At 33.8% G+C, this 25,223-nt stretch overlaps 3 protein-coding genes across 10 annotated transcripts; 2 read left to right on the top strand and 1 right to left on the bottom strand.

Moving 5' to 3' along the window:
* The first annotated feature begins 826 nt into the window (after positions 1-826).
* On the top strand, positions 827-7,517 carry LOC145954575 (uncharacterized). The gene is made up of 2 exons (XM_083069132.1): positions 827-5,519; positions 6,117-7,517. Exon 1 carries the CDS (start codon positions 1,254-1,256, stop codon positions 4,185-4,187), a length of 2,934 nt encoding a protein of 977 aa, XP_082925258.1. The 5' UTR covers positions 827-1,253; the 3' UTR covers positions 4,188-5,519; positions 6,117-7,517.
* A 6,245-nt stretch (positions 7,518-13,762) lies between these two features.
* Positions 13,763-17,292, top strand: LOC109816441 (squamosa promoter-binding-like protein 13A). Of its 8 annotated transcripts, none has more exons than XM_020381459.3 (5): positions 13,763-14,032; positions 14,344-14,389; positions 14,701-15,149; positions 15,999-16,132; positions 16,596-17,292. In XM_020381459.3, the coding sequence occupies exons 3-5, from the start codon at positions 14,731-14,733 to the stop codon at positions 17,207-17,209; spliced, it is 1,167 nt and encodes a 388-aa protein (XP_020237048.1). In that variant the 5' UTR covers positions 13,763-14,032; positions 14,344-14,389; positions 14,701-14,730; the 3' UTR covers positions 17,210-17,292. The 8 variants fall into 8 exon arrangements, with proteins under 8 accessions (XP_020237048.1, XP_020237052.1, XP_020237053.1 ...); XM_020381463.3 differs by having other exon boundaries at positions 13,763-14,190; XM_083069129.1 differs by having other exon boundaries at positions 13,764-14,032; positions 14,679-15,149.
* A 3,212-nt stretch (positions 17,293-20,504) lies between these two features.
* Positions 20,505-24,280, bottom strand: LOC109816438 (gamma carbonic anhydrase-like 2, mitochondrial). Its single transcript, XM_020381452.3, has 2 exons — positions 23,832-24,280; positions 20,505-21,185 (listed from the first exon to the last, which is right to left on the bottom strand). Exons 1-2 carry the CDS (start codon positions 24,220-24,222, stop codon positions 20,809-20,811), a joined length of 768 nt encoding a protein of 255 aa, XP_020237041.1. The 5' UTR covers positions 24,223-24,280; the 3' UTR covers positions 20,505-20,808.
* Between the last annotated feature and the right edge of the window lie 943 nt (positions 24,281-25,223).

The following is a 25,223-nucleotide window of genomic DNA, read 5'->3' as shown; positions in this document are numbered from 1 at the left end:
GCTGTGAATCTGGAGCTCGAGCTGTGGAAGTCTGAAAAGGGTCCAGAAAGTTGGAGCTATAGCTGTGAATCTACAGCTGTAGCTGTGGAGATAAAAATCACTTTTCTGCCCCTATTTTAAAGTTGATATAAATAAAGGAAAAGAAAGAAACAGTGGGGGCACAAAATTAAGGAAAGAAACAAGAAGCACAGGAGCACTCAATTAAAAAAAAAAGAGAGACAAGGAGAAACAAACAAGGAAAAAGGAGACAATCATTAGTGGAAAAACCACTAATTGAACCAATAATGCAAAAACAGCTGTATATACATTGATTGGAGACTACAGCTGAAGGGAAACTGATTGGGGGGCTGCAGCTAGGGAGTTACGTACAGGAGCTCCCAAAACCTCTGTTTTTCATCGGCAACTTTGTACTCTCTTATGGAATTTGCTGCAGAATTTGTAATGGCCATGAGTGGCTAATTTCATTGAGGATTGGTTGGATGTAACTACTAACTCTTCTCCTTCTTAAATATATGCATTTTAATCTCATTATTTGTGTATGATTCTTTACTTAATGCTTATATCGGCTTGATCACCCGTTGTATGAATTTTTGGTTTTTGAATCCAGTTGGAAAACGTTTTTGAAAACCCGAACTGAATCTTGCACCTAATCAATTCTTGTTCTAGGGATAGACTTGATTTGGTTAGTCACATTGTTCAAGTTCTTGTTCTTAATGCGAAGTGTTGAACTCAAAACATAGAGGAATCATGTTTTGAGCTTAATGACTTTAGGATTCAACCTTGAGGAATCTTGTTGGATTACTTAATGAACGTGGAAATAATGGAATTAGAATAGCATTTATTTTAAGAAGATCTATGAGTTAGCAAGTGCTTCCGAACCAATCCTTGTTTCTTAATCATCATCCTTACTACGTTTGTTTTACTGTATTGTTTTAATTTATCATCATTCATCCGCAAATTGAACATCATTTTCTTATAAATCATTAGAGTAAGAATTACTAATCACTCAAATCCCTGAGGACGATCTTTAAATACTACTTCGAAACTTGGTTCACTTGCCAAGTGATAGGTTTGCGAAAAACACCATCAAGTTTCTGGCGCCGTTGCCGGGGATTTGGTGCTAATTAGTAATTTTTAATCTTGTGATTTTGCAATTGTGTAGATAATCCATTTTGTGAATAGCTACAATATAGAGATATTTGTCTTGTTGTGTTTTGTGGATTCACCTTCCTGTGCAGATTTCTTAAAATTGTATGAGAGGAAAAACTCCAGCTGAAGAATTGCATTTTGACCCTGAAATTGAAAGAACAGCAAGGAGGAATAATAGCAGAACAAGAAGGCTGAGACAGTTAGAGAGAATCTTAGAACAACAGCAGGATTTTCCAAGTTCTTCTACTTCATCAAATCAACCAATGGCTGAAGACGGAACAGGAAATAATAATGGTGGAAATGGACCAACTAGGCCTCCCAGAAGGACCCTAGGTGATTATGCACAACAACAGGGTCCTAGACATTTCTCTAGCATTGCAGCTCCAAACACTTCTAGAGCCATGGAGATGAAACCTGCCTTCCTTACCTTGGTTAGCTCACAACAATTTGCTGGCCTTGACCATGAAGACCCATACTCACACCTTTCAAATTTTTATGAGTTATGTGGAACAATGGGAATACCTGGAGGTGATGAGGAAGCTGTGTATTTGAGATTGTTTCCATTTTCTCTAACAGGAAAAGCTAAAATTTGGTTACAATCTCACCCAAATCAAAGTTTGACAAGCTGGGGTGATGTGGAAAACAAATTTGTAAATAGATTCTATCCTTCATCCAAGTATATTAAGGCCAAGTCAGAAATTACTACTTTCAGGCAAGGTGTAGATGAACCATTTTGTGAAGCCTGGGAGAGATTTAAGTCATTGCTCAGGAAATGTCCTAACCACGGGTTTGAAGATATAGCTCAACTGAATTTCTTTGTGAATGGAATCAAGCCTGAGGTGAAGATGTTATTAGATGCAGCAGCTGGTGGCACCATGATGACTGTGAGTCCAGAGGAAGCCACTCAAATCATAGAATCTCTGGCATCTTCTGATCACCAAGCAGAGCATGGGAGACATCAATCTCATAAAAGAGGAGTTCTCGATCTTAACACTAATGATGCAATTCTTGCTCAGAACAAACTGCTGTCTCAACAGATCGAAGCATTGACTAAGCAAATGGCCAAGATTCCGCAACAGCTTCATGCTATTGCTTCTTCTTCAACCCAACAAAAACCTTCTTTAAAATGTGATTTTTGTGGAGGAGATCATCCTAATGGTCACTGTTCAGAAATTCCAAATGAAGAAGAGGTCAACTATGTGGGGAACCAACAACAAGGAGGTAATTTTAATTCCCGTAATTATAACACTAACAATTATATGCAGGGAAATCAAGGTTGGAGAAGCAACAATAACAACCAAGGATATGGATGGAGGAATGAAGCTGGATCATCCAATAGGCCACCACCACAACAACAACAGCAACACCAGCCTGCTTATCCTTCTATGCATGAAAGAACCAGCAAGTTGGAGGATACTCTGAACCAGTTCATGCAGGTATCTATGAACAACCAGAAGAATACAGAGGCATCCATCAAGAACTTGGAGGTGCAGGTGGGTCAGCTAGCTAAACAATTAGCTGACATGTCTAAAGGCCCATTTTCAGCCAACACCAAGACCAACCCCAAGGAGTATTGCCAAGCCATAACAACAAGAAGTGGAAAGGTGGTAGGTGGTGATGTTGGGGTAAGTGAGAAAAATGAAAAGAAAGAAAATGTTGAATTGAGGGGGGTTGAGGAAGAGATTGAGAAGAATGAGGGAGAAAGCAATAAAAATGAGGGTGTAGATAGTGAGAAAATAAAAGAGAAGAATGAAGTTGAGAAGGAGAAAAATAAAAAGAAGGGCAAGGAAGTCATTTCCACTGTTCCTATTAAAGACTTACCTTACCCTCATGCCCCATCTAAGAAAGAGAAGGAAAGACAATTTGCAAGGTTTCTGGATATCATCAAGAAGCTGCAGATTAATATTCCTTTCACTGAAGCCATGGAACAAATGCCTACATATGCTAGGTTCATGAAGGGATTGTTAACTAAGAAGAAAAGAATTTTTGAAGAAGAGACTGTGGAGCTTGAGGCAGGATGCAGTGCCATTATACAAAAGTCTCTACCTCAGAAGTCCAAAGATCCAGGCAGTTTCACTCTCCCTGTATCAATTGGTAATCTATTAGTGGGTAAGGCACTTTTAGACCTTGGAGCCAGTATTAACTTGATACCTTTATCCATGCTGAAGAAAATAGGAGAAGTGGAAGTGAGACCTACAAGAATGACCTTGCAGTTGGCAGATAGGTCCATCAAGCATCCACATGGTATAGTGGAAGATATGATTGTAAAGGTTGACAAGTTCATGTTCCCAGTTGATTTTGTAGTGATGGATATGGAAGAAGATGTGGAGGTTCCATTGATTCTGGGCAGACCCTTTATGAAGACAGCTCGAGTTCTCATTGACATGGATGAAGGAAAGCTGAAGGTGAGGGTCCAAGATGAGGAAGTGAGTTTCAATGTATTTGAAACAACAAAGTTTCCAAAAGGTCTCAAAGATTGCTTCAGAATTGATGCATTAGATGATGTGCACTTAGAAACTCAAAATGATTTCAAGAGCTCATCGCCACTAGAGAAGGCTTTGTCTATCTCTAATGAAGAGTTGGAAAAAGTCATTGGTAAAGCTTGTTATCTGCCAGTGGGATTGGAATATAAAGCATTTGGGGCTTTGAAGGCCTTAAATTATGATTTGAAGGCAGCAAGAGAGAAAAGAAAGCTTCAATTGCATGAATGGGAAGAAAGGAGATTGAAAGCTTATGAGTCTTCTAAGTCCTACAAGCACAAAGCCAAGATGTACCATGACAAGAGGATTCTGAATAGGAACTTCCAGCCTGGCCAGCAGGTATTGTTGTTTAAGTCCAAGTTGAAACTCTTCCTTGAGAAGATCAAATCTAAGTGGTCAGGTCTTTTCTCAATTAAATCTGTCAAATCCTATGGAGCCATTGAACTTGAAGATCCTGCCTCTGGAAGGAATTGGTTAGTTAATGGTCAGAGGCTCAACCATTATTTGGGTGGTGAGATTGAGAGATTCACCACAAGCACACAATTAAAGGAGCCATGAACAAACAGGATTGTCAAGCTAAGGACATTAAATTAGCATGTTTTTGTTTTAATTTCATAGAGTTGCTTAATTTTAGGATGATTGTGTTTGATGAGTTGCATGTTGTGTTTTTAATATGTTCAACATTTCTGGTTTAGTAAGTTTTGTTTATGTGTTGTGAGTTAAGATTTTGGATGTCATTTTGTTTTTGTGTGTGTGTTTAATATGTTGTATGTTTATATGTTTTACATATCTTTGTTTATGTGGGGTTTGTAAGTAGTTTAATGATTTGGAGTGTGGAGTGAAAGATATTTGTGCATAGAGAGGTTTGGTTCAATGTTTGTTGTGGTGTTATAATGGATTTTGGCTAAGTACATGTTAAAATCGTTTTCGCTGGGCTGACTGTCAATCCTTGGTTTTTGGGGTATAACTCTATCTGTGGTTATCCAAATGATACAAACTTTATGTCAATAGAAAGATAAGAGAAAATACTATAACTTTTATGAAGAAGCCATTTTCAAATTCCTTCATCTACTGTGTTAAATATTCTAAAAACCGCAACAGTTTTAACTCACACTGGCAGCCTGACCCATGTTCACTAAAACAGTCATATCTGGAGTTATAGACCTTGTTTTTGAGTGATTCCAAAACGACTACACAGCTAACATCCACAGCTACAACTTTCATGAAGACCACATGACCAAATTCTGTCATTTTTGTGTCCAAAATCTCACCGCTCCAGCGCCAGTTTTCACTTAGCGCCAAGTCTCGGTTTGAGCCAATTTGTAGGTGAAAATTCCACAGCTGGAGCGCCAGACTCCACAGCCATGGCGCCAACTCTCTGGAGCTCAGCCTTGATCTCAAAATTTCACAGCTGCAGCGTCAAAATCTGCAGCTAAGGCGCTAACTTTCTGTTCCAGCACCATTGCTTAAGAAAGTTCCAGCGCTCAAGCGCCAGTTGCTACCGCCTTAGTGCCAACTCTCTGTTGGCCTCCTTGTTCATGTTAAATTTCCAGCGCTCAAGCGTCCATTCTCAGCGCTATAGCGCCAACTCTCTGGAGCATATGGAGAGGTGTTTCAACTCCAGCGCTCAAGCGCTGGCTTTCACAGCTAAAGCGCCAAGTCTCTGGTGCCAACTCTGAAATCTTGGGACTCAAAATGCGTGATAAAACCACTTTCCCTCCACCTTTTCATTTCTTACTTCCTCCACTCACGAACACTCTCCATCTCCCCACTCTTCATATCCCTTTTCATCAATTCCTCCTCTCATTATCTCTTCATTAAGATCCCCATTTTCCTTAGTCATTCCACACTAAAACACCAAAGCACTCATCTTTTTGCTGGGATTTCAAGGTAGAGTCTTCATCTTTCTTCCTTCTTCCAATGATCTTCGTATTTGTGAGCTCTTCATCTCTTTGAATCTTTCTCATAATCTTTCATCATTTATGAACTTTTTGATTGATTTGGAAGTACACCAATGTGGAATTGCATGAGTTTGGGTGTTTGATTCTTCAATATTGCACATGCATGATCCTTCTCATTTTCTGCCTATGTTGTGTTTGAAGAATTGCCTGAATGAGAAAAGTATTTGATTTGAACACAATGAAAGCTTTGAAAAAGGTGATCACTGAAATGGTTCATTTTTGTGAAGAAATGTAAACCTTGCATGGCAACAATTCACCTGCATTTTGCTTTTCTTTCTCATGTAAACCATGTGTTTGGTTAAATGCGTGAGTGAATTTGTGTTCTTTATCCAAAGTGTGAAATCATTGATCATGGAAGCAAATAAGAAATATTTGCTTGTTTATTGGTGGCTTGGAAATAACTTTAGTGCTTCACATGTTACAATGTTTATTGATCATTCCTTATGCTCCATGAAGAATTATATTGTGTTTGTATGATCAACTTGTAGACTAACTTGGTTGCAAGAATTGGTTGTAAAATTTTCAGATAGTTTGTTCAAAAGGTGGCAATTCAAATGGAAGTTCTAAAGCCACTCATAAAATCCCCGATGCACCAACCTCACCACCACCATCTGAACTGGCCTGGGGACAGTCCTATATTTTCTGGAGGGGGTAGAGATCAAGGAGATCAAGGTGAACAACTTCATGGTGGGGAGCAAGAGCATGAGCAAGCAATGATGAAAAGGAGGAGTTTAACTTTAATTTTATGCCATTTTTTTAAATTCTAGTTGTTTAGTTTTTGTTTTGTTAACTGTTTGAACTATCTGGTGGTTTATATACTTTTTGTGAAAAAAAAAAAAAAAAAATTTGTTTGTTGAAAGGAACTAAATGAGATGGATTTTAGATCAACAATAGTAAAAACACATCTTTTGATTCACTCAAGAATAGCTTGTTTTGCGGCTTGTTTTGAGGTAACACTCTTTCAACTTTGTTTAATCATGAAATTGTGAGTTATTTGATTAGCATGGCATGAAAAATCAATAACTGAACACTTAGCCAAGCTGGTGAGTGAGAGACCAAACAGTGCATATATATTTTTTCACTTTTGAGAGCCATCATCATGGTATATGTGTTTGCATTGGTTGAATCTTGAATGATTGCTCTTGTGAGAAGTTTTGGACAGGATCAAGGCATTCCATTGTAAATAACTGAAATCTTTTTAAGCCTAGAACCAAACAGCCAGCCAGAATTGAATCTATTCTTCAAAACCTGTTTGAGCCTTAACCTTCAAATCACCTTAAACCTTTCCCAAATACCAACTCATCACTCTGACCAAATTCTTGAGAGTAAATGAAAATGAATTGGGGATTAAGTTGGGGTAGTTGGTAAGAATTGCCAAGTGGAAAGAAAATGGGGAAAGTAAGCCAATGCAAGTTGAAGGGAAGAGTCACCCCTCCATCATTTTTCTCTGTTCACATTCAAGTGTGCTTGTTATTTTCATTCTATCATTATTTTGAAATCAAAAAAAAAAAAAAAATCAAAAAAAAAAAAATCAAAAAATCAAAAAATCAAAAAATCAAAAAAATCAAAAAAAAAAATAAAAAAATAAAAAAAATAAAATAAAATAAAATAAAATCAAATCAAGAGCAAAATAAGCAAGCACCTGTACAAAAAGTCTTAAAAGAGAGAGAGACCTCTTGAAATCTAGGCAAAGAACCTTAAGGAAAGAGGGTGTGTAATTAGAGGAAGATTTTGGGCTGAGAGATCTGGTTGGAGTTGAATATTTAGAGTGAGCAAAGTGGAGTGTTTGGTTCATGTTCATTTTACTCTCTTGAGTTTAAACCCTGTTAATCTGAAAAACCACATTCCTTTGTTAACCAAGCTTCAGTCAACCCTCAACTTTCCAAAAAAAAAAAAAAAAAAAAAAAGTCCTCGTGATCCTTAATTTCTCTCAAAGAGTAGTACTGAAGAGATGATATCAATGCTTATGTTCATAGAAATGATGAATGGACTTGAGAGAAACACTCACCCTGGAGAGCCATTGTTGAGAGAGTATGTTCAGATATTGGTTTGTAATGTTCATGCTATGATTTGCCTTGCAATTTTTGTGTTTGGGCATGGTTGTTGTTGTGGGCACCTCAGTGAGTAGAAATTGGTTTTTGATGGTGAATTGATTGAGTGTTTACCTATTGTTGATATAGAAGAAATCTTATGGTAGGAAGTAACCTTTTTGGTTTTTGATTGGTATCTTGTTGGGGACCAACAAGAGATTAAGTTGGGGTAGTTGTTGAGTGCATTTTTAGGCTTGTTTTGCACTCAACTTTTGGCACTCTTTTTGGGTAATTAGAGATAATATGTATGTTATTTCACTCTTTTTATTTAAATAATTAAGTTATATTATAAGAGTAGAGGAGTAGTAGCAATTTTAAGGAATTTCCTCATATTTTTGCAGAATTTTTTGGCTAGGCAGAAATCCACAGCTATAGCTGTGGATCTGGAGCTCGAGCTGTGAAAATTTGGGGAGAAATTGTGAAGTTCCAGAGACTTGAAGCTATAGCTGTAGATCTGGAGCTCGAGCTGTGAATCTGGAGCTCGAGCTGTGAATCTGGGGCTCGAGCTGTGGAAATCTGGAAAGCTGAAGCTCGAGCTGTGAATCTGGAGCTCGAGCTGTGGAAGTCTGAAAAGGGTCCAGAAAGTTGGAGCTATAGCTGTGAATCTACAGCTGTAGCTGTGGAGATAAAAATCACTTTTCTGCCCCTATTTTAAAGTTGATATAAATAAAGGAAAAGAAAGAAACAGTGGGGGCACAAAATTAAGGAAAGAAACAAGAAGCACAGGAGCACTCAATTAAAAAAAAAGAGAGACAAGGAGAAACAAACAAGGAAAAAGGAGACAATCATTAGTGGAAAAACCACTAATTGAACCAATAATGCAAAAACAGCTGTATATACATTGATTGGAGACTACAGCTGAAGGGAAACTGATTGGGGGGCTGCAGCTAGGGAGTTACGTACAGGAGCTCCCAAAACCTCTGTTTTTCATCGGCAACTTTGTACTCTCTTATGGAATTTGCTGCAGAATTTGTAATGGCCATGAGTGGCTAATTTCATTGAGGATTGGTTGGATGTAACTACTAACTCTTCTCCTTCTTAAATATATGCATTTTAATCTCATTATTTGTGTATGATTCTTTACTTAATGCTTATATCGGCTTGATCACCCGTTGTATGAATTTTTGGTTTTTGAATCCAGTTGGAAAACGTTTTTGAAAACCCGAACTGAATCTTGCACCTAATCAATTCTTGTTCTAGGGATAGACTTGATTTGGTTAGTCACATTGTTCAAGTTCTTGTTCTTAATGCGAAGTGTTGAACTCAAAACATAGAGGAATCATGTTTTGAGCTTAATGACTTTAGGATTCAACCTTGAGGAATCTTGTTGGATTACTTAATGAACGTGGAAATAATGGAATTAGAATAGCATTTATTTTAAGAAGATCTATGAGTTAGCAAGTGCTTCCGAACCAATCCTTGTTTCTTAATCATCATCCTTACTACGTTTGTTTTACTGTATTGTTTTAATTTATCATCATTCATCCGCAAATTGAACATCATTTTCTTATAAATCATTAGAGTAAGAATTACTAATCACTCAAATCCCTGAGGACGATCTTTAAATACTACTTCGAAACTTGGTTCACTTGCCAAGTGATAGGTTTGCGAAAAACCTCATCAGTAACTTAGTAAGACTCATTTGTGAGTGACTATAGATTTATTAGTGTTGATGAATTAAAATATTTTTTGTGCGTATATCCTTGGGTCGAAAGCCAATGAATAATGTCTCAAGATATTATGATCCATTTAAGAGTTTGTATTTCTTCAACAATTTTTTTTAATATGCAATGATTCAATGATTTTACTCGTAATTACTTACTGAAGTATTATCCTTTTTATATATAAAAGAGGCTAAAGTCAAAACTAAAAATTTCTAAAGAAAGAAGTTGCTAACAAATCAACAAATAAAGCTAATTAAATCCATTGAGGAGGATCCTGAAAAAATATAGATATCTTCAGCTAACAAAACATCCATGCTAATTAGCCAAACTATTAGCAACCTAATTGGTTTCACGAAATATGTGTGTACAAGTCACTTCATTATCATCACCAACAATATTAACCACTTTTGTTCACCAAGGAGGAATTTAAATGTTACCTAATGCAACCATAAAATATTAACCAAGGACTTGAATTTGATAAACCAGCTGAGATATGTTTCCCTCCTCATTCTTGAAAACTACTTTATTTCTCCAAAGTTAAATGATATCCATGATGACAACACAATTAAAACTTAAAATTTTATACATGTTATTCGAACTATTCACATACTATTAGACCGATCATAATTGAATAGTTAATGATTATTATGAATATGTTTATATAATTTTTTATTTATTTAAGAAATCATTTGATAATTAATCTTTTTTTATTTTTTTATTTTATTAAAAATTATGGCAGATCAACTCAATCCACGACTTACTTAAAGTTGATTTGGGATAAAGTTTCTAACTCGGTATTAAAGTAAATTCAATTTAATTAATCCTTTTTTTTTTCTTCCAATTATGAGCTAGTTGACTTAGTTAAGTTGACCTGCTTTAATTCACATCCTAAAAGTTATATATATTTTGTTGTTCCTAATATTTAAATATCGCATTGGATACCTGACCTGACTTCTCCCATTTAAAGAAATTTGACCAACAGTTAAATTGTAATTAAGATCTCTCTACTAACTGTTTTATACACTCATTCAATATAATTCCAACGACGTTGCAAGAATACTCTCAACGATATATATTTTCTAAGAAGAAAGTTGAGTGAAGGAAAGTAATCAATTCAGAAAAAAAAAAAACTTAATTTTAATGAAAACTTCGTTATTATAAATTTTCTATCAATTTATTCTTCTCAAAATTCAAATAAAAAAAGCCAAAATCAATGTAGGATAATTGGATATATTTGCATATAGAACTAAAAAAAAAAAAAAAAAAAAAGGTTTGTGAGAATGATAAATAGCAATTATGCAGCATGAGGATTCGCAGATAGAGAATAAGGATTATGAGTATCACGTGGTGGAGGGTATGTGAAGGTTTTATTGAGTCTCATTATTGTTGAGGAAGGCATCTATCTAAACCTGGAGCCCTCTAAATTAATGGCGAGCGTCTTCTGCCAAGGCCCACCAGCACCACTCATCATTAGCCTTCTGCCAACAAACTACACTACAACATGACTATTAGTGTTAGACAACCTTAGATTTTTCTTTTCTTTTACCCTTTTAAATAAACCCTACACCTTAGGACTTAGGTTTTCATTTTCAAATTTCAAGTCTTTTGTTTTGTTCCCCGCTGTCGCTCCATCGCCTGTGCCCCTGTGGGCTACACCCTACATCACCAACTTTCCAATTTCAACTAAATATAAATATATCACTCAAAAATAAATAAACTAACAAAGATAGGCTTAATCAATAATGAGAATGATTAATTTTTCAGAAAACAATGAATTATGATTTTTTTAAGTAAATTCAGAATATCTCTTAGTGGATAAACTAAAGTTTTATTTATTTATTTTTAGATGTGAAGATTTATTTGAGAGGTTAATTATTTAAATAATGCCATCAAACATAATACTAGTTCAAGAAGTTGTGAGCTTTATTCCATGTCCCTTTCTCTCTTTATATATACATAAAGAAAAGATAAATTCACTTATTTTAAAACTAAGTTTATCTATACTTATTCTATTAAATAACTCATGTTTTACATAAAATTTTAATGATTCAATCATTGAATTAAAATATTTTAATGTATAAAATAAATCTACAAAATTTTTTAAAAAATATAAAAAATTATTTGATATTGTGTTTCATTGATTTAAATTGACAGATAATAATAATTATATATATATATATATTGATTTGAATTAATGAAATAAAGTTTTAAATAATTTTCTAAATTTTTTAATTTTGCAAACTCGATCTATGTATTAAGAATTTTTAATTCAATAGTTAGATCACTGAAATTTGATGTGAAACATAAGTTATTGAATAAAGTAAGTGTAATAGACTTTATTGGAATAAGTGAATCCCTCCTCATATATATATATATATATATATATATATATATATATATATGTGTGTGTGTGTGTGTGTGTGTGTGTGTGTGTATGTGTGTGTGTATAATAGATTAGTGAGGTAAGAGTCTAAAGTCTCAAGTAAATTATCTAGATTTCATATCACTAGGTCGATCATAATGAATTTGTATGAAATTTGATGTGCTTGAAGTAGAAGTGTTGACTTTGTTTGAGCTCCAAAATATACTAACTGAGATGAAATCCAAGTGGACTGATGTTCAAGTAGTTATTTTACTAATGAGAAAATATGTAATAAATATTTAACTATAATAATGATGTTGATTATATTTATTTTGGTATAGAACAACTACTAGGGTTAACATAATGATTGAGAGGTTAGAAAGGAATATTGAGATATAAATCAAGTCTCGCATAGTTAAAGAAAAAGGAAAAATACGAGTTTATAAAATACACACATACTTCATTAATTATGAGACTTTTTTGGGTGATGACCAAAAACAAAAACCATGAAAAACTTATAATGTGTTTGGATGGGGAATTTAAATGGAGTAATTCATTTATTTGAAGAATTTCAAATTCTTTGAGGTGAAATACCTTGTTTGGATGGAGAATTTATAAAGAATTTGAAATTCAAGCATTTGTGAAATTCCTTGAAATAGTAGAATTTCAAATTCTCCCAAAAAAGTAAGAATTTGAAATTCCTCATATTTTTTTTCTTCATATTTCACTTATATATTTTATCTTATCTCATATCTCTTCATATTTTTAATTACTGAATATTTAAAAATATTTTTAAAATTATTAAATATTATCTAATATTAAATTTTAAAATTATTAAATATTTTAAAATTAGTTAATATTTAATTTTATAAAATTTAATTTAAGAATCTCAACATATAAATATATTTTTAAAATCAAATTTATCATGGTAGAATCAAATTATCATATTTAACCCATAAATTTAAAAATTGAGAAATTTGAATTGACTTATCCAAACAAAATATTTTAAGAATGATGAAAATTGAAATCAAAGTAATTCAAATACCAAGAATTTAAAATTCCTTGAATTTGTAAAATTCTTCATCCAAATTATTGGCTAAAGTGAACAATATCTAACTATTGTGAAGTTGTGTGTCCAAATACCCCTAATAAAAATAACAAAGGTATAACTACCTCCTCTTAGTGTATAAGGTTGGATTTAGTGACAACCAATAATCCCATAATCCATAACATGCAAACAATAAAAAGAATGCAATACAAAAACAAATCTTGCTAAATGGGAGATTAAAGTCCTTTGTTTGAGGTAGAAAATTATTGGGATATAGATTAAGTAACACATCATTAGAATATGAGAAAAAAAATAATTTATAAAACACACACATACTTTATTGGTTGAAAGTTTTTTAAATAATGACCAAAAATAAAATCATAAAAACTTAAACATAAATTGGACAATATCTAATCATTGTGAAGTTGTATGTGCATATATTCAAATAAAAATAACAAAAATATATGTTTGTGAGAACTTATATATTTAATTATCATCGTAGTTTTTTTAATATTTCTATTGTATAAAAAATGTTTATAAAAGCTTATTATTAATTTTTTTATATGTAGTGTTTTTTTTTCCTATCTCCCTTTTAATATTATGATTGTCACCATTGATCTGAAGGATTTTCATATAAATAAGAATCGAACATGAAATTTTGTATTAAATAAATTGCCTTAGTATTCAAATAAGAGAGTTTTTTCCATATTAAAAGAAAATACTTTTTTTTATTATTTATTTAAATAATACATCCTTTCGATTGCATATTTTATTACTATTTTTTTCCTTCATTTGATTATTTATTTTCTTCATGATGGTTAAACAAAGGATTACTGTAGTGTTGAAAACTAAAAAAGGAAGATAATCCTTAGAAAGGAAAGACATGCCATGAAATGTGAAACACAATGCCACATGCCTTGTCTTGAGCATCCATTCTTTGTACTTCTCTTTCCTGACTACAAAAGCTGAAAGCAACCAACAGCCTGTCCTTATTATATCTCCTTTCTTTCCTTTCTTTCTCAAGCTTTACATACCCGGAAGAGGCCCTATTTTTGGAAAAAAAAAATCGCATTTTTAAATTCTTAAAATATTTAGTTCAACTTGATAAACAGGGTACATTATCCTCACCCTTTTTGAGTTTCATTGCTCTTGTTCTCTCCCCCTCTCTCTCTGTCCCTGTCCTCAGTCCTCCCCTAGTATCAACTTCAACTATCAATACACTATCCACACTCTTGTATGCACAAATCCACAGTTTCATCTTCTTAAGTGGCTAACAAGGTATGCTTTATGTGGTGTTCCTTCTTTCATATTACACACAACCCTCTCTCTTTCTGCCCCCTTTTTTTTTCAACTTAAAAAATATAAATAAAGGAAGAAAAAAAGCTTGCTTTCTTAATTTGGCTGTCCAGTGGCGGTTTTGGTGGTGAAGTGAAGAAGTAAGCATACTTCACCTATGGTTGTCTACAAACACTTACTTTCCTCTTTTTAATGTGTTTTTAGTTTTTGTTTTCCTATTTGCTTCATTACATGCTGTTAGTAAGTTTGTGAATTGTAACTCCGATTTCCTTGGAACTCTTTCTACTTGGCAGCTGTGTGCTAGTCATTATTACGTATTTTCAACACTCTCTGGTGCAGGTTTCTTCTCTCTCTCCTTTTTGCTAAATACGGACAAACAAATGTCTAATATAGTTCTATACAAGGAGCCTATTTTATGTTTGTCCCTTTTATTTTATTTTTTTAAAATAAAATCCTGCTCTATCAGTTGTCACTCAAAAAATCTTGTTGAATAGAATTTCGGTTGTTGCACATTAATCAGTTATAGATGCACTTTCATAAAGTTTGGTTTACCTTCTTTCATAAAATCTATCTGTTTGGTCCAATGTTTAATTTTCTCTTACTTATCAATCTCCTTGTAATTGAGAAGCATCTTCTCGTGGTACACACAGTAAGGTGAGCAAAGTGGAAGTGTTTTTGCTATGGACTGGAATTTGAAAGCACCTTCTTGGGATTTGAGTGAAGTGGATCAGGCAAACTTGACCAACATGGAAACTATGGAAGGGTCAAACAAATATGGAATGTATGGAACAAAGGGGGAATTTTCTGTTGATTTGAAGCTTGGCCAGGTTGGGAATTCTGGCATGGAATCAGTGATGAGCAAGTCCAAAGATGGTGTTGGAGTGTCCAAAATGGCATCCTCATCCTCAGGGTCATCTAAGAGGGCTCGTGCCCTTAGCAATGGGACACAAACAGTGTCATGCCTTGTGGATGGTTGCCATTCTGATCTCAGTAATTGTAGGGACTATCATAGGCGCCATAAGGTCTGTGAAGTCCACTCCAAGACTGCACAGGTCACAATTGGAGGCCAGAAACAAAGGTTCTGCCAACAGTGTAGCAGGTGCATCTTTCGTATTTCATATTTCACATTTGTATGTGTGTGTGTCTTGCGTTGCGATGAAATTGCTTGTTAGGGAGGTAGAAGCACAATCCTAACAAAAAAGGAATCTCAACTGATGATACCTATAGATACTAGAAAATGCTGCCTGATTAATTAAGATAATTCCCTATTAAGATACCTGATCATCTTCTGGGATCTGGATACCCTACAGTTACCAAATACATGCATTAATAGTTGGATAAAGATTGGATGGTTCATATGTTATCTTGATAAATTTCACTTAAAATGCACATTAAAATACGAATCGTTTGATCTTCATCCAACAGTCCAGATTCATGAATGTGTGAATGCATGATATCTATATCTATGGAGAAAAATCTGTTATATCTTTAGGGACTTGGACATAGCACAAATAAGTTCTTGAAAACAGTGCAATCACATGTCTGAAACTAATAATATTTGTGATTTACAAGTTTGAAAATCAAAGATGGATCGTAGCTTATGATTTACCGTGAAGATGGGCAAAATGTACAACATAAATCACTTGTTAATGGTTAATTTAATTTACAGCAAGTATGATGCTAATTTAGGAGACCACACTCTTTTATGTCCTTGATGTTGTATAGCTTGAATTGTACTTGATGGGATGACACATTGATAAACCCCCATACCGGTAGATTCTGCGATATGGAGAAATAAATAAGTGTCCTAATGGCTGTATTATTGAGTGTTGATGATTCCTGATTAGCTATTTTTTCCACTTTTGAAGCTTCATGTGCATGGTACGTGTTGATGGCATGTTGACATGACATGTTACCTGACTCACTAGTGAAGTTGTGTGTTGTGTAGGTTCCATTCACTAGAGGAATTTGATGAGGGGAAAAGGAGCTGCAGGAAGCGGTTAGATGGGCACAACCGACGGAGAAGAAAGCCCCAACCAGAACCTCTAACGCGCTCTGCTAGTTTTTTGTCCACTTACCAAGGTTAGCTTCAACTTCCACTTCTAGCTTATCTGAGTGGACCCCTGTGTGCCTAGATTTGGAGCAGACATTTCCTCAGTATCCCCACATAGCTGCACAAATCTTCAAAGCTAACATATACACACAATTGCACATTGCACTTACCAAATGCCAATCCAGTGGCCACTAGCATAACGTGTCAGTACTCACAACACACACAAAAGCCTTTTGCTTTTGAGAGAGGACATCCTAGAACTGTTGTGTGTAAGTAGTCTTATGTATTTTGCCTAAATATCTTATCCTGTGTCACACCTCAACTCTCTCACACGGTTTGGACATTTCTTCACAAACAAACACACACATAAGCTCAATTATTGGTTAGGCACGCCCACCTATACCCCACAATGAGAAAATAGTTGATATATGGTAAGTTTGTTAAAATTACAAGTGATATTTACCGTGATTTGTGACTAATACTTTTTATCAGGCACCCAGTTGCTACCTTTTTCAAGTTCACATGTGTACCCTTCCACTACTGTGGTGAATCCTACTTGGGGTGGAGTTGTTGGTGGTTCTGGTGATGTTAGGCTTCATGGGCACAACCAACACCAACAATTGCATTTGGTTGATAAACAGGACCTTTTTCTTGGGTCTTCTTCTCCAACCGGTTATAAAGAAGGGAAGCAAGTCGCGTTCATGCAAGGTGACCATACGCATGCCATGAACAGCCAAAGCCCACATCTGGGAGCTGGTTCGGCGGGCCAGGCCCAGATGTTTCTTAGGACGAGCCCGTACTCGGAAAGCGGTGGGCTGAGATGCAAAATGTTCAGTGATAGCCTTACAAGTTCGGTCCACGACTCCTCTCGTGCTCTCTCTCTTCTGTCATCACCTCAGCCGCACAGTCCTGGAAATGGGTTAAACCAAATGGTGAACCCCCACTCGCCGCTTATGCAGCCATTGGGCCTCAGCCTGCACGATAACAGCTTGGACCCCGTTTTGGGCCCCACTGGGAGTGACCACTCTTCCTCCATGTATAACTTAGCTTCTAATGGATCCCAGGGGAATGATGCCCCTGCACTATTTCCCTTCCAATGGGAATAGACACTACATACACTCTTTTATTATATGCTTCCCTCGTACTATTTAACTTATCAATTTATCTTTCATCCACCCATTTTCAAAAATGCTCTCCATTTTTTCATGTCATTCTCGTTCATTGTTACTTCATATTTTAGGAAGTATGTTTCCGTATAACGCAGGTGCATGGTGCTTCCTAGGCATGACGCAGACAATGAGCCCATTGTTTTATCTTTGGGCTGTTTAGGTGTCAGTCGGCCTTGGCCCAAAACAAATGGATTCAATATTTGAAATTTATAGGACGTAAAAAATATTTTTTTTACTCTAATAAATTAAGTTCAGGTTAGTGAATTCAAAGTTATAGGGATAATAAACAAATATTAAAAACTATTATACCTATTGTAATTTCATGATCGTAGCTAAGGCAATGTCAATAAGATCTTTGTCTTAGGTTTTCAACCAATTTTTTTTAATATATATATATATATATATATAATTTTATGTAATTAAGAAATATATTTAATTATATTATTAATAATTAATTTTTTTAATACATTAGATTATAAAATTATTTAAAAAATGTGTCTATATATAAATATTATTGTAAAATTATTAGTTTGAAAATTTTATCATAATTAAAAACTTATATTATATTTTTTTGAATTGAAGAAAAAATGTTATTGAAATAAATATAAAGGTTAAATTTCATAAAAATATGATAACCTATATATAATAAATAAATAGAATGATAGTAAATATAACAAAAATGATAATGATAACAACATTTGGTTAAAGAGTAATTCTTCTAATTTTTATAAAAAAAATATTTGTCTAGTTTTGATCATTTTTTATAAGTGTCAAATCATTTTATCTTATTTTATTTTATTCACAACTTATTTTAAAATATAAAATTACTTTGAATTTTTTATTTGAATTTCAATAAATAAGATTTTGAAGAAAAAAATTGCATCATTAGAGATTATGGATTTTTTCTTCTTCTCTAAATTGAAATTAATAAAAAAAATATTAACAAACAAATTAGTGTTTCATTATAAATATTAAACTATATTAAAAAATATTTTTTAAATTCGTGAAATATGTTAATTTATAAAATATTATAAATAATATTTGTAATTATTTTTATAATTACTTATCAAAATTAATTTTTTTTAGATTAATTTGAGACTATGTTACAAAATAGTTATTGAATGAATGATCATTAAGTGAGATGTTGAAAATTTTAAACTATTAGATTTAATTAATAATTTGTTGCAAAAAATAAAAAAAATAAAAAACTATCAATTATTTGAGGATAAAACTTAAATAAATGTTTTATCTTAGACATAAAATTTGTTAAATACAGCACTGTGTAATTTTTCCTAAAACGGGAGGGGAAACATTTATCCGCCCTTACATACTGTAGTTACATATGAATATGTTTGGCAGTGGGCACTGTCAGCTAACATCTTAGCATTTTACATGGCAAATAATAAGAATAACCATTCAGCATTTAACTGTTTAGGTACACGCATGTTGAGTAAAGTTTAATTTTAAAAAATAAATCATTTTTCGGAAGCTATCTTAATAATATTTTAGTTCTATATGATTTAAGATAAAAATGAGTTAAATTAAACATACACAAAGGGATAACAAAAATGCCTTAATCTTTGATTAGAAGGAATTGATATTGGCACGGCTCAATCATACCAAAGGACCCAGTCATTAGGAGATTTGATTTGATTGAGCCGTCCCAACATCCGTTCCTATTCCCCCAACAAAAGAAATTACTATAAACATTAGCAATTTCTACCTTTGTGAGTGAAGAACAACATAGGCTTGAGTTCGAGCCAAGTCTTGCTCCAGCAACGAACCAAATAACTGAAATAAGGGTCTTATTGGGGCCTCTGGCGTTATGGAAGAAAGCAAGTCTTGAAGTGGCTTGCTTTATAAGAGAAGAAAACGGGTGATATATAGGGAAAATTTTGAATTAAATTAGGATAGTTGAGGGGTCAATATCTATCAATTATTATATAAATTTCCCATTACATCTATACCTACATTATGGTTGATGATTATATGAGACCACAAAGGGGAGGTTTCCTTCTTCACCGGTTTTCTAATCAAATATGTTTTAAATAATGCTTCCAACATTGTGCCAACTAATTGTCATTATTCAAACCCATCTCTTCTTCCACCCTCCTATCTCCTACAACAACAGGGAATAATAATTAGGCTAATTATTTGAGAATCCATTAAGTTTTAATACATAGTTTTGTTTAGTTCATGCAGGTTGGTTTATGAGAAATTGAACGTATAATCTTATTCTTATCTTGCCTTCCTTTTACAATTCAAGTGGCCATTTTTAACATTAATATATCATTTATACAACTATAGTCCATGTCCTAATCCCCTCACTAATTAGGAATTTTCCAGCTCACTTAATATATGAAAGTGGAGTTGTAGCATATTATATCCTAAAATGGTCCACTGCAGCAATTGAAATATTTTTAAATCCTTTTTTCCAAAGCATCCCTCACTAGAAACTTATCTCATTCAAGCGCAAAATACGAGGGTTCCTCCAAACAAATTTTTTTTCCCAAGATGTGAAATAATATCCAACTACGTCAACAACAAAAGGAAACAGAAATTAAAAAAATTCCGATAATTGGGAGTTAGTAGCATCTAATAAAGTACCTCCTATGATATGATGTTGCCATTCTTAACAGTGGAGTCAATGTCATCCACAGAGCATCTCAATGCCTTCAACTATATCACAAAGATAAACACACTAAAACGTGTTTGACAACAAATCCCGCAATAACAATTAAGCTAACTTTAAGTATCTTTGACTAAGTGGGGGTGGCCTCTTGAGTCTGCCTTTGGCCTGGCAGCACCACCCCCTGATTCTGGGGTCTACTGTGAGATTTTAGTATCATCCTTGTTCAGTTCTCACCATACAACAATGCAGTCTTTGTACGTTATATATATTTTTTATTATCCCATTCATACTTAATAACTTGGAGTTGGCTTTCTTAGTATTTAATAATTGTTGACATAGTGGATATCGAAGTTGGATAATGAATACTGTATGTTTCAACAGGAAAACAAATAAGCATACTGCATATATATTACACTGAGGCAAGTATGTCACGACCGTTAAACCATAAGAATAGTGTGCAAAGTCACATAGTCAAGGAAGAACCACCCATACCCTTTCCTTTGGAAACTCAAATCACAACTCAAATGAACCCGTGTATCTCTTTCACAAATGCCTTCAAATAGTTGATAAAAAAAATATATAAAAAAAAAAAGCAGGCAGTGAGAGAAAGTGATAAAAACCTGATTTATCCACCCAATACCGGTTTGCAACAAATGGATAAAATGGGAGAAATAGCGGATCTGTCCAATTGGGAGTAAAATAACTAATGCCCAGAGCTCAGGAGATACATCTCATCTCTGAACATATTACTCCAGTCAATTATATAGAACATGATGTTTTTAGCTAATAATTCCAGCAAGGAATACAAAGAAAATACAAAAGCTTGCTCTTTGTTTAGATTCTTATTTCCTTACAAGCAAAACTCCAGCTAACAGATACATTGAAGTATAACAAAAAAGGAGCATCAAACTGAAATACCCAAGGACTTCTTAAACTTCTCAACCTCCAAATATACTGTGGAATAAGGAAGGAACTCTGAGAAATGGTCTTTGCTCAGATCATTTATAGCAATTGCCAGTTTGGGGATTTCTAAGATTTCTTCATGAGTCAACGTCCTCACAAACCTGGCTGGATTTCCTGCCCAAAGTTCACCTGATGGAATTCGCCTTCCTGGCGGAACTACTGACCCTGCTTCAAGGATTGACTGTGTCTCCACCAACGAACCTTCCATAAGGATGGAGTGCTGCCCAATAATGCACTCTGGCTCAATAGTGCAGGACCTCAACAAGCTGTATGCCCCAATTGTCACATACCTTTCTATTGAGGTGTCAGCCGGAAGGCCTGTTTTGCGAAAGAAAGCATAAATAATGCATAAGCAATACATTCATAAACCATAATTACGAATTTTTCAAGGATCTCAAATTGAATATGGAAGCTGCAATGTAATTCAATAACACAATCACTAAAGATTGATCCCCCAGCATTGTGAAGTAATCAGATGAAACAAGTATCTGCATCGAACTCCTCTTCCACCTCATCCCCACTCTCTAAAAAATATGTAAGTAATCCTTTTGACCCAATGAATAAGATAGATATTACGATCTTCAATGATATTCGAAAATTATTAACTTCAGAAGAAATGAAAAATAATCTCATTCTCAACATTTAAGAAAACTCATTTATACATGTAGAGCATCTGTATCCCCTGATACAGATGTCAACTAGTAAGTTAAGGACTTTAGGCAAATCAATGAAACAATATTTCATTCAAAATACTATTTGGTACAACACTGTTGCACGAAAGTTTTACATGAAACAAGTGGCACCATTTCACCCTAATGGGACGTTGGATAAAGGAGAAGTTTTTTTATTTTTAGGAATCATGATTCCAAGGAATTACAAATCCTTATTCATAAAGGTTTTTGAGAATATTCATATAAGATTTCCGGGAATTAAAGATTTTTATGTTTTATTACAATACCATATTTCTGGGAATATAAATATTTTTTACAAAAATATCCTTTATTAAAATAAACTTATTAGATATATTTATTTACTCAAATCTTATAAAAAAATGACATTAACCTATTTTTAAAAAGTTAAAAACTTATAGTTAAAATTATTTAAAAACAAAATTCAACAAAAAAAATAAACAAAATAAAAATGGTACATAATAATTAAGAAGGATAAAAATATATATTTCATTTCATTCAAATAAATAAATTAATAAATTAAATTTTTTCAACAAATATTATTAAACTATAGAAACAAAACAAACTTTAATAATATTATTAAAATTGACATGGTCAAGAAATAATGAAATATAAGAGAGAGAAAGAGAAATAAAGATACAGAAGAAAGAGAGGGAGAGAGGGAGAGAGAGAGGGAGAGAGAGGGAGAGGAGAAGTGAGAGTGAGAGAGAGAGGGAGAAAGAGAAATAAAGGGGAGAGAGAGAGGGAGAGAAATAGAGAGAGAGGGAGAGGGAGAGAGGAAGAGTGGGAGTGAAAGTGAGAATGAGAGAGATAGAGAGAGAAAGAGAAATAGGAGAAAGATCTTCTATTTTAAAAAAGGATATTGTAGTCTTTTTATATGTATTAAACTTTCCTCCTAACTCGAGAAAGTTGAATTCTCACCCCCTCGTAAGAATGTCTTTGTAGGAAAGTGGGATAAAAATGATTTCCAGGAAACTACATTCCTGGAAATATCTTATTTTTTAAAAATAGTTACCGAACATAAGAAACTAAGATTCTCATTTTAAGGTTTCCAGGAATGGAAAAACATTCCGGGTACCAAATGCAAGTGAATAACAATAAGTAATCTCAATCACTGATGAAAAAACAATTGCTGACTTACATAAACAACTGAATTAATGCATTAATGCATGTAATATCGACTGTTAATTTTCACATAAACAACTGAATTACATATTTTATCTTCTAAAGTAAATTTCTCACTTTAGACAAGTTGGATTCCAGTTTCTTTATTTTTTGTATTCTTTAAATTTAAGTCTCATTTAGATAAACTTTTCTAGAAGCACTTATAAGAGGAAAAAATAACAAATGCATATGAATTGAGGTTTTCTAATAAGCTAAAATCAAGAGAAAAAATAACAAATGCATATGAATTGAGATTTTCTAACAAGCTAAAATCAAGAGATGTTTAGAACTTTAGATAAATTTCCCCATAAACACTACTAAAAAAAAAAAATCTCCATAAACTAAAATTAGATCATGTATAAACTAATTTGTAAAAACTCTTGTATTAACTTCTCTAACAACTTAGTTTTAACTTATGCATAAGCTAATTTTATCTTATGGATAAGTTTATTTCATTTTTTATTTTTTATTTTCTTCTCCTATAAGTGTTTATGAAAAAGTTAATCCAAAGTCCAACTGGACCTTTATGTAATTAACTTCTATACAAATTCCCATTTAACTTCTACAAAATCTAGAGTACCATTGTTAATTTTAACGAACTCATGGGAGAAGCTCAATTAATTTTATTTCTTATTTCCTTCCGGAGAAATTTATCTAAACAGAGTCTTACCGGTAATCCAATGAAATACAGACACCTCTATATTCATATAGAACTTGTACTAACAAGCAATGCACTATTCTTTACGCGGGGGAGGGGGCAAAAAAGGTTGTGTGGGCGTAGAGAAAACCAGAAATACAAAAGCGTACTTCTCTTCTGGGCAACAATTTGGTGTCAGAAACTACAAGTTAATAAAATTAAACCCCCAGCTCCAATGTATTCGAAAGCAGATTGATTACCAAATGAACCAACGTCGACAACTACCAAACTATGAAGCAAACCAGGTTTTCTCCACTTAATTTTGCTAGAGAAGAAAGATTATACAAGTGCAATAGTATTATCAAATGCACAAATTAAATCGCACCGATTTTCGCGAAACACGAATTCTTGGAATTTCGAACCGAATCTATAATTAACGTTTCCAATTCGAAGGTCCTGGAATGGGAAGCTAACCTGTGGGAGAAGACCATGCGGCGTGGAGAACAGAGCGTTCCTGAACGTTGGAGCAGAATCCAACGCTGATCTTGTTGAGATCGCCGCGGAGGACGCAGCCGGGCCAGACGGAGGCTCCGTCCCAGACGGTGACTTGGCCGGCGAGGACCACGTTGGGTGCCACGTAAGCATCCACCGCCACCTTCGGGAGCCACTGTCCCAACGGGATTATCTTCCTCTGCCCTCGGTAGTCCCACTTCACGCGATCCGCCGACGGGGTTATCGATTTCACCGTCTCCGTGGCGAAATGGCGTTCCGCTGCCGCCACCAGAGGCTGCGGTAGCACGTGGTGCCTTGTTAGCGCGAATACGTTTCCGATGGCTCGCTTGGAGAAGCGTGCGAGATTCGCCATGAGAGAGAGATAGTCAGAGAGAGAGAGTGAAACCGAGAAATGAGAGTGGGAAAGAGTGCTAGCGCCTAGCAAGCCAGGGGAAACGCGTTTCTGGGCTACACAGACAAATCGGCTATCTGGACCTGCATTTTTGGCCCAGACTGTTTAAACTGAACAACAGGCCCATTTGAAATTTTAGTCCAACAAATTTAATAAATAAATAAATTTGCCCCCAAAAACTTTAAGATGAGTTTTTCTTAGGGGGAGCAAAGTGTGCTACAATAAAAAGCCCATCAAATAAGTAATCAATCTTTAAAATTGATAATTATTAGGCTATTTAAGTCTTTACCATTATATTAGAGCTCATAATTTTGATTGTTGACTTTAATAATTATTAATTAATTGATTTAGACTTTTAAGGATGGTCTTCATTTGATATTTGACTTTAACAATCAAACAATTTATCTTTAACTTTCATATATTTTTAGTATAAGTATTTTTATTTGGTTTGTTAATTAGAAACTACTTTATATATAATTTTTAAATAATTAATTAAAATCAACATTTTATTATATATAACAAACAATATGGATTATAAATCATTTTAATTATAAATTCATCGCTCAATCAATATAGTTTAAAGGCTTAAATTTATTTTTTTCTTATAATTCTGTTAATGAAATTATTATTATTATTTTTATATAATTAGATTAGATAACCTTTTTGGCTTTTTTTATATAACTCAGACACTAAATTAAATAATAATACTAGTACCAAGAACGAAAATAATTATGAATCATAATAAAAATAATTTCAAAGATAAAATTAAGACAAAACATCTAATTTGGTCCCTTATAATAATTAATAGTTTCAATTTCGTCCCTCTATAATTTTTGTTTCAATTTGGTCCCTCTATAATTTTTGTTTCAATTTGGTCCCTAATAATTTAAAAAATGTCAATGTGGAACTTTCCGTCCAAATTTCACAAACGGTGTTAAATGTAGATGACGTGGATGCCACGT

This window comes from Cajanus cajan, chromosome 2 (genome assembly GCF_000230855.2).
Source record: "Cajanus cajan strain Asha chromosome 2, NIPB_CcT2T_4, whole genome shotgun sequence".
NCBI lineage: Eukaryota > Viridiplantae > Streptophyta > Magnoliopsida > Fabales > Fabaceae > Cajanus > Cajanus cajan.
This window is presented reverse-complemented; position numbering and strand designations above follow the sequence as displayed.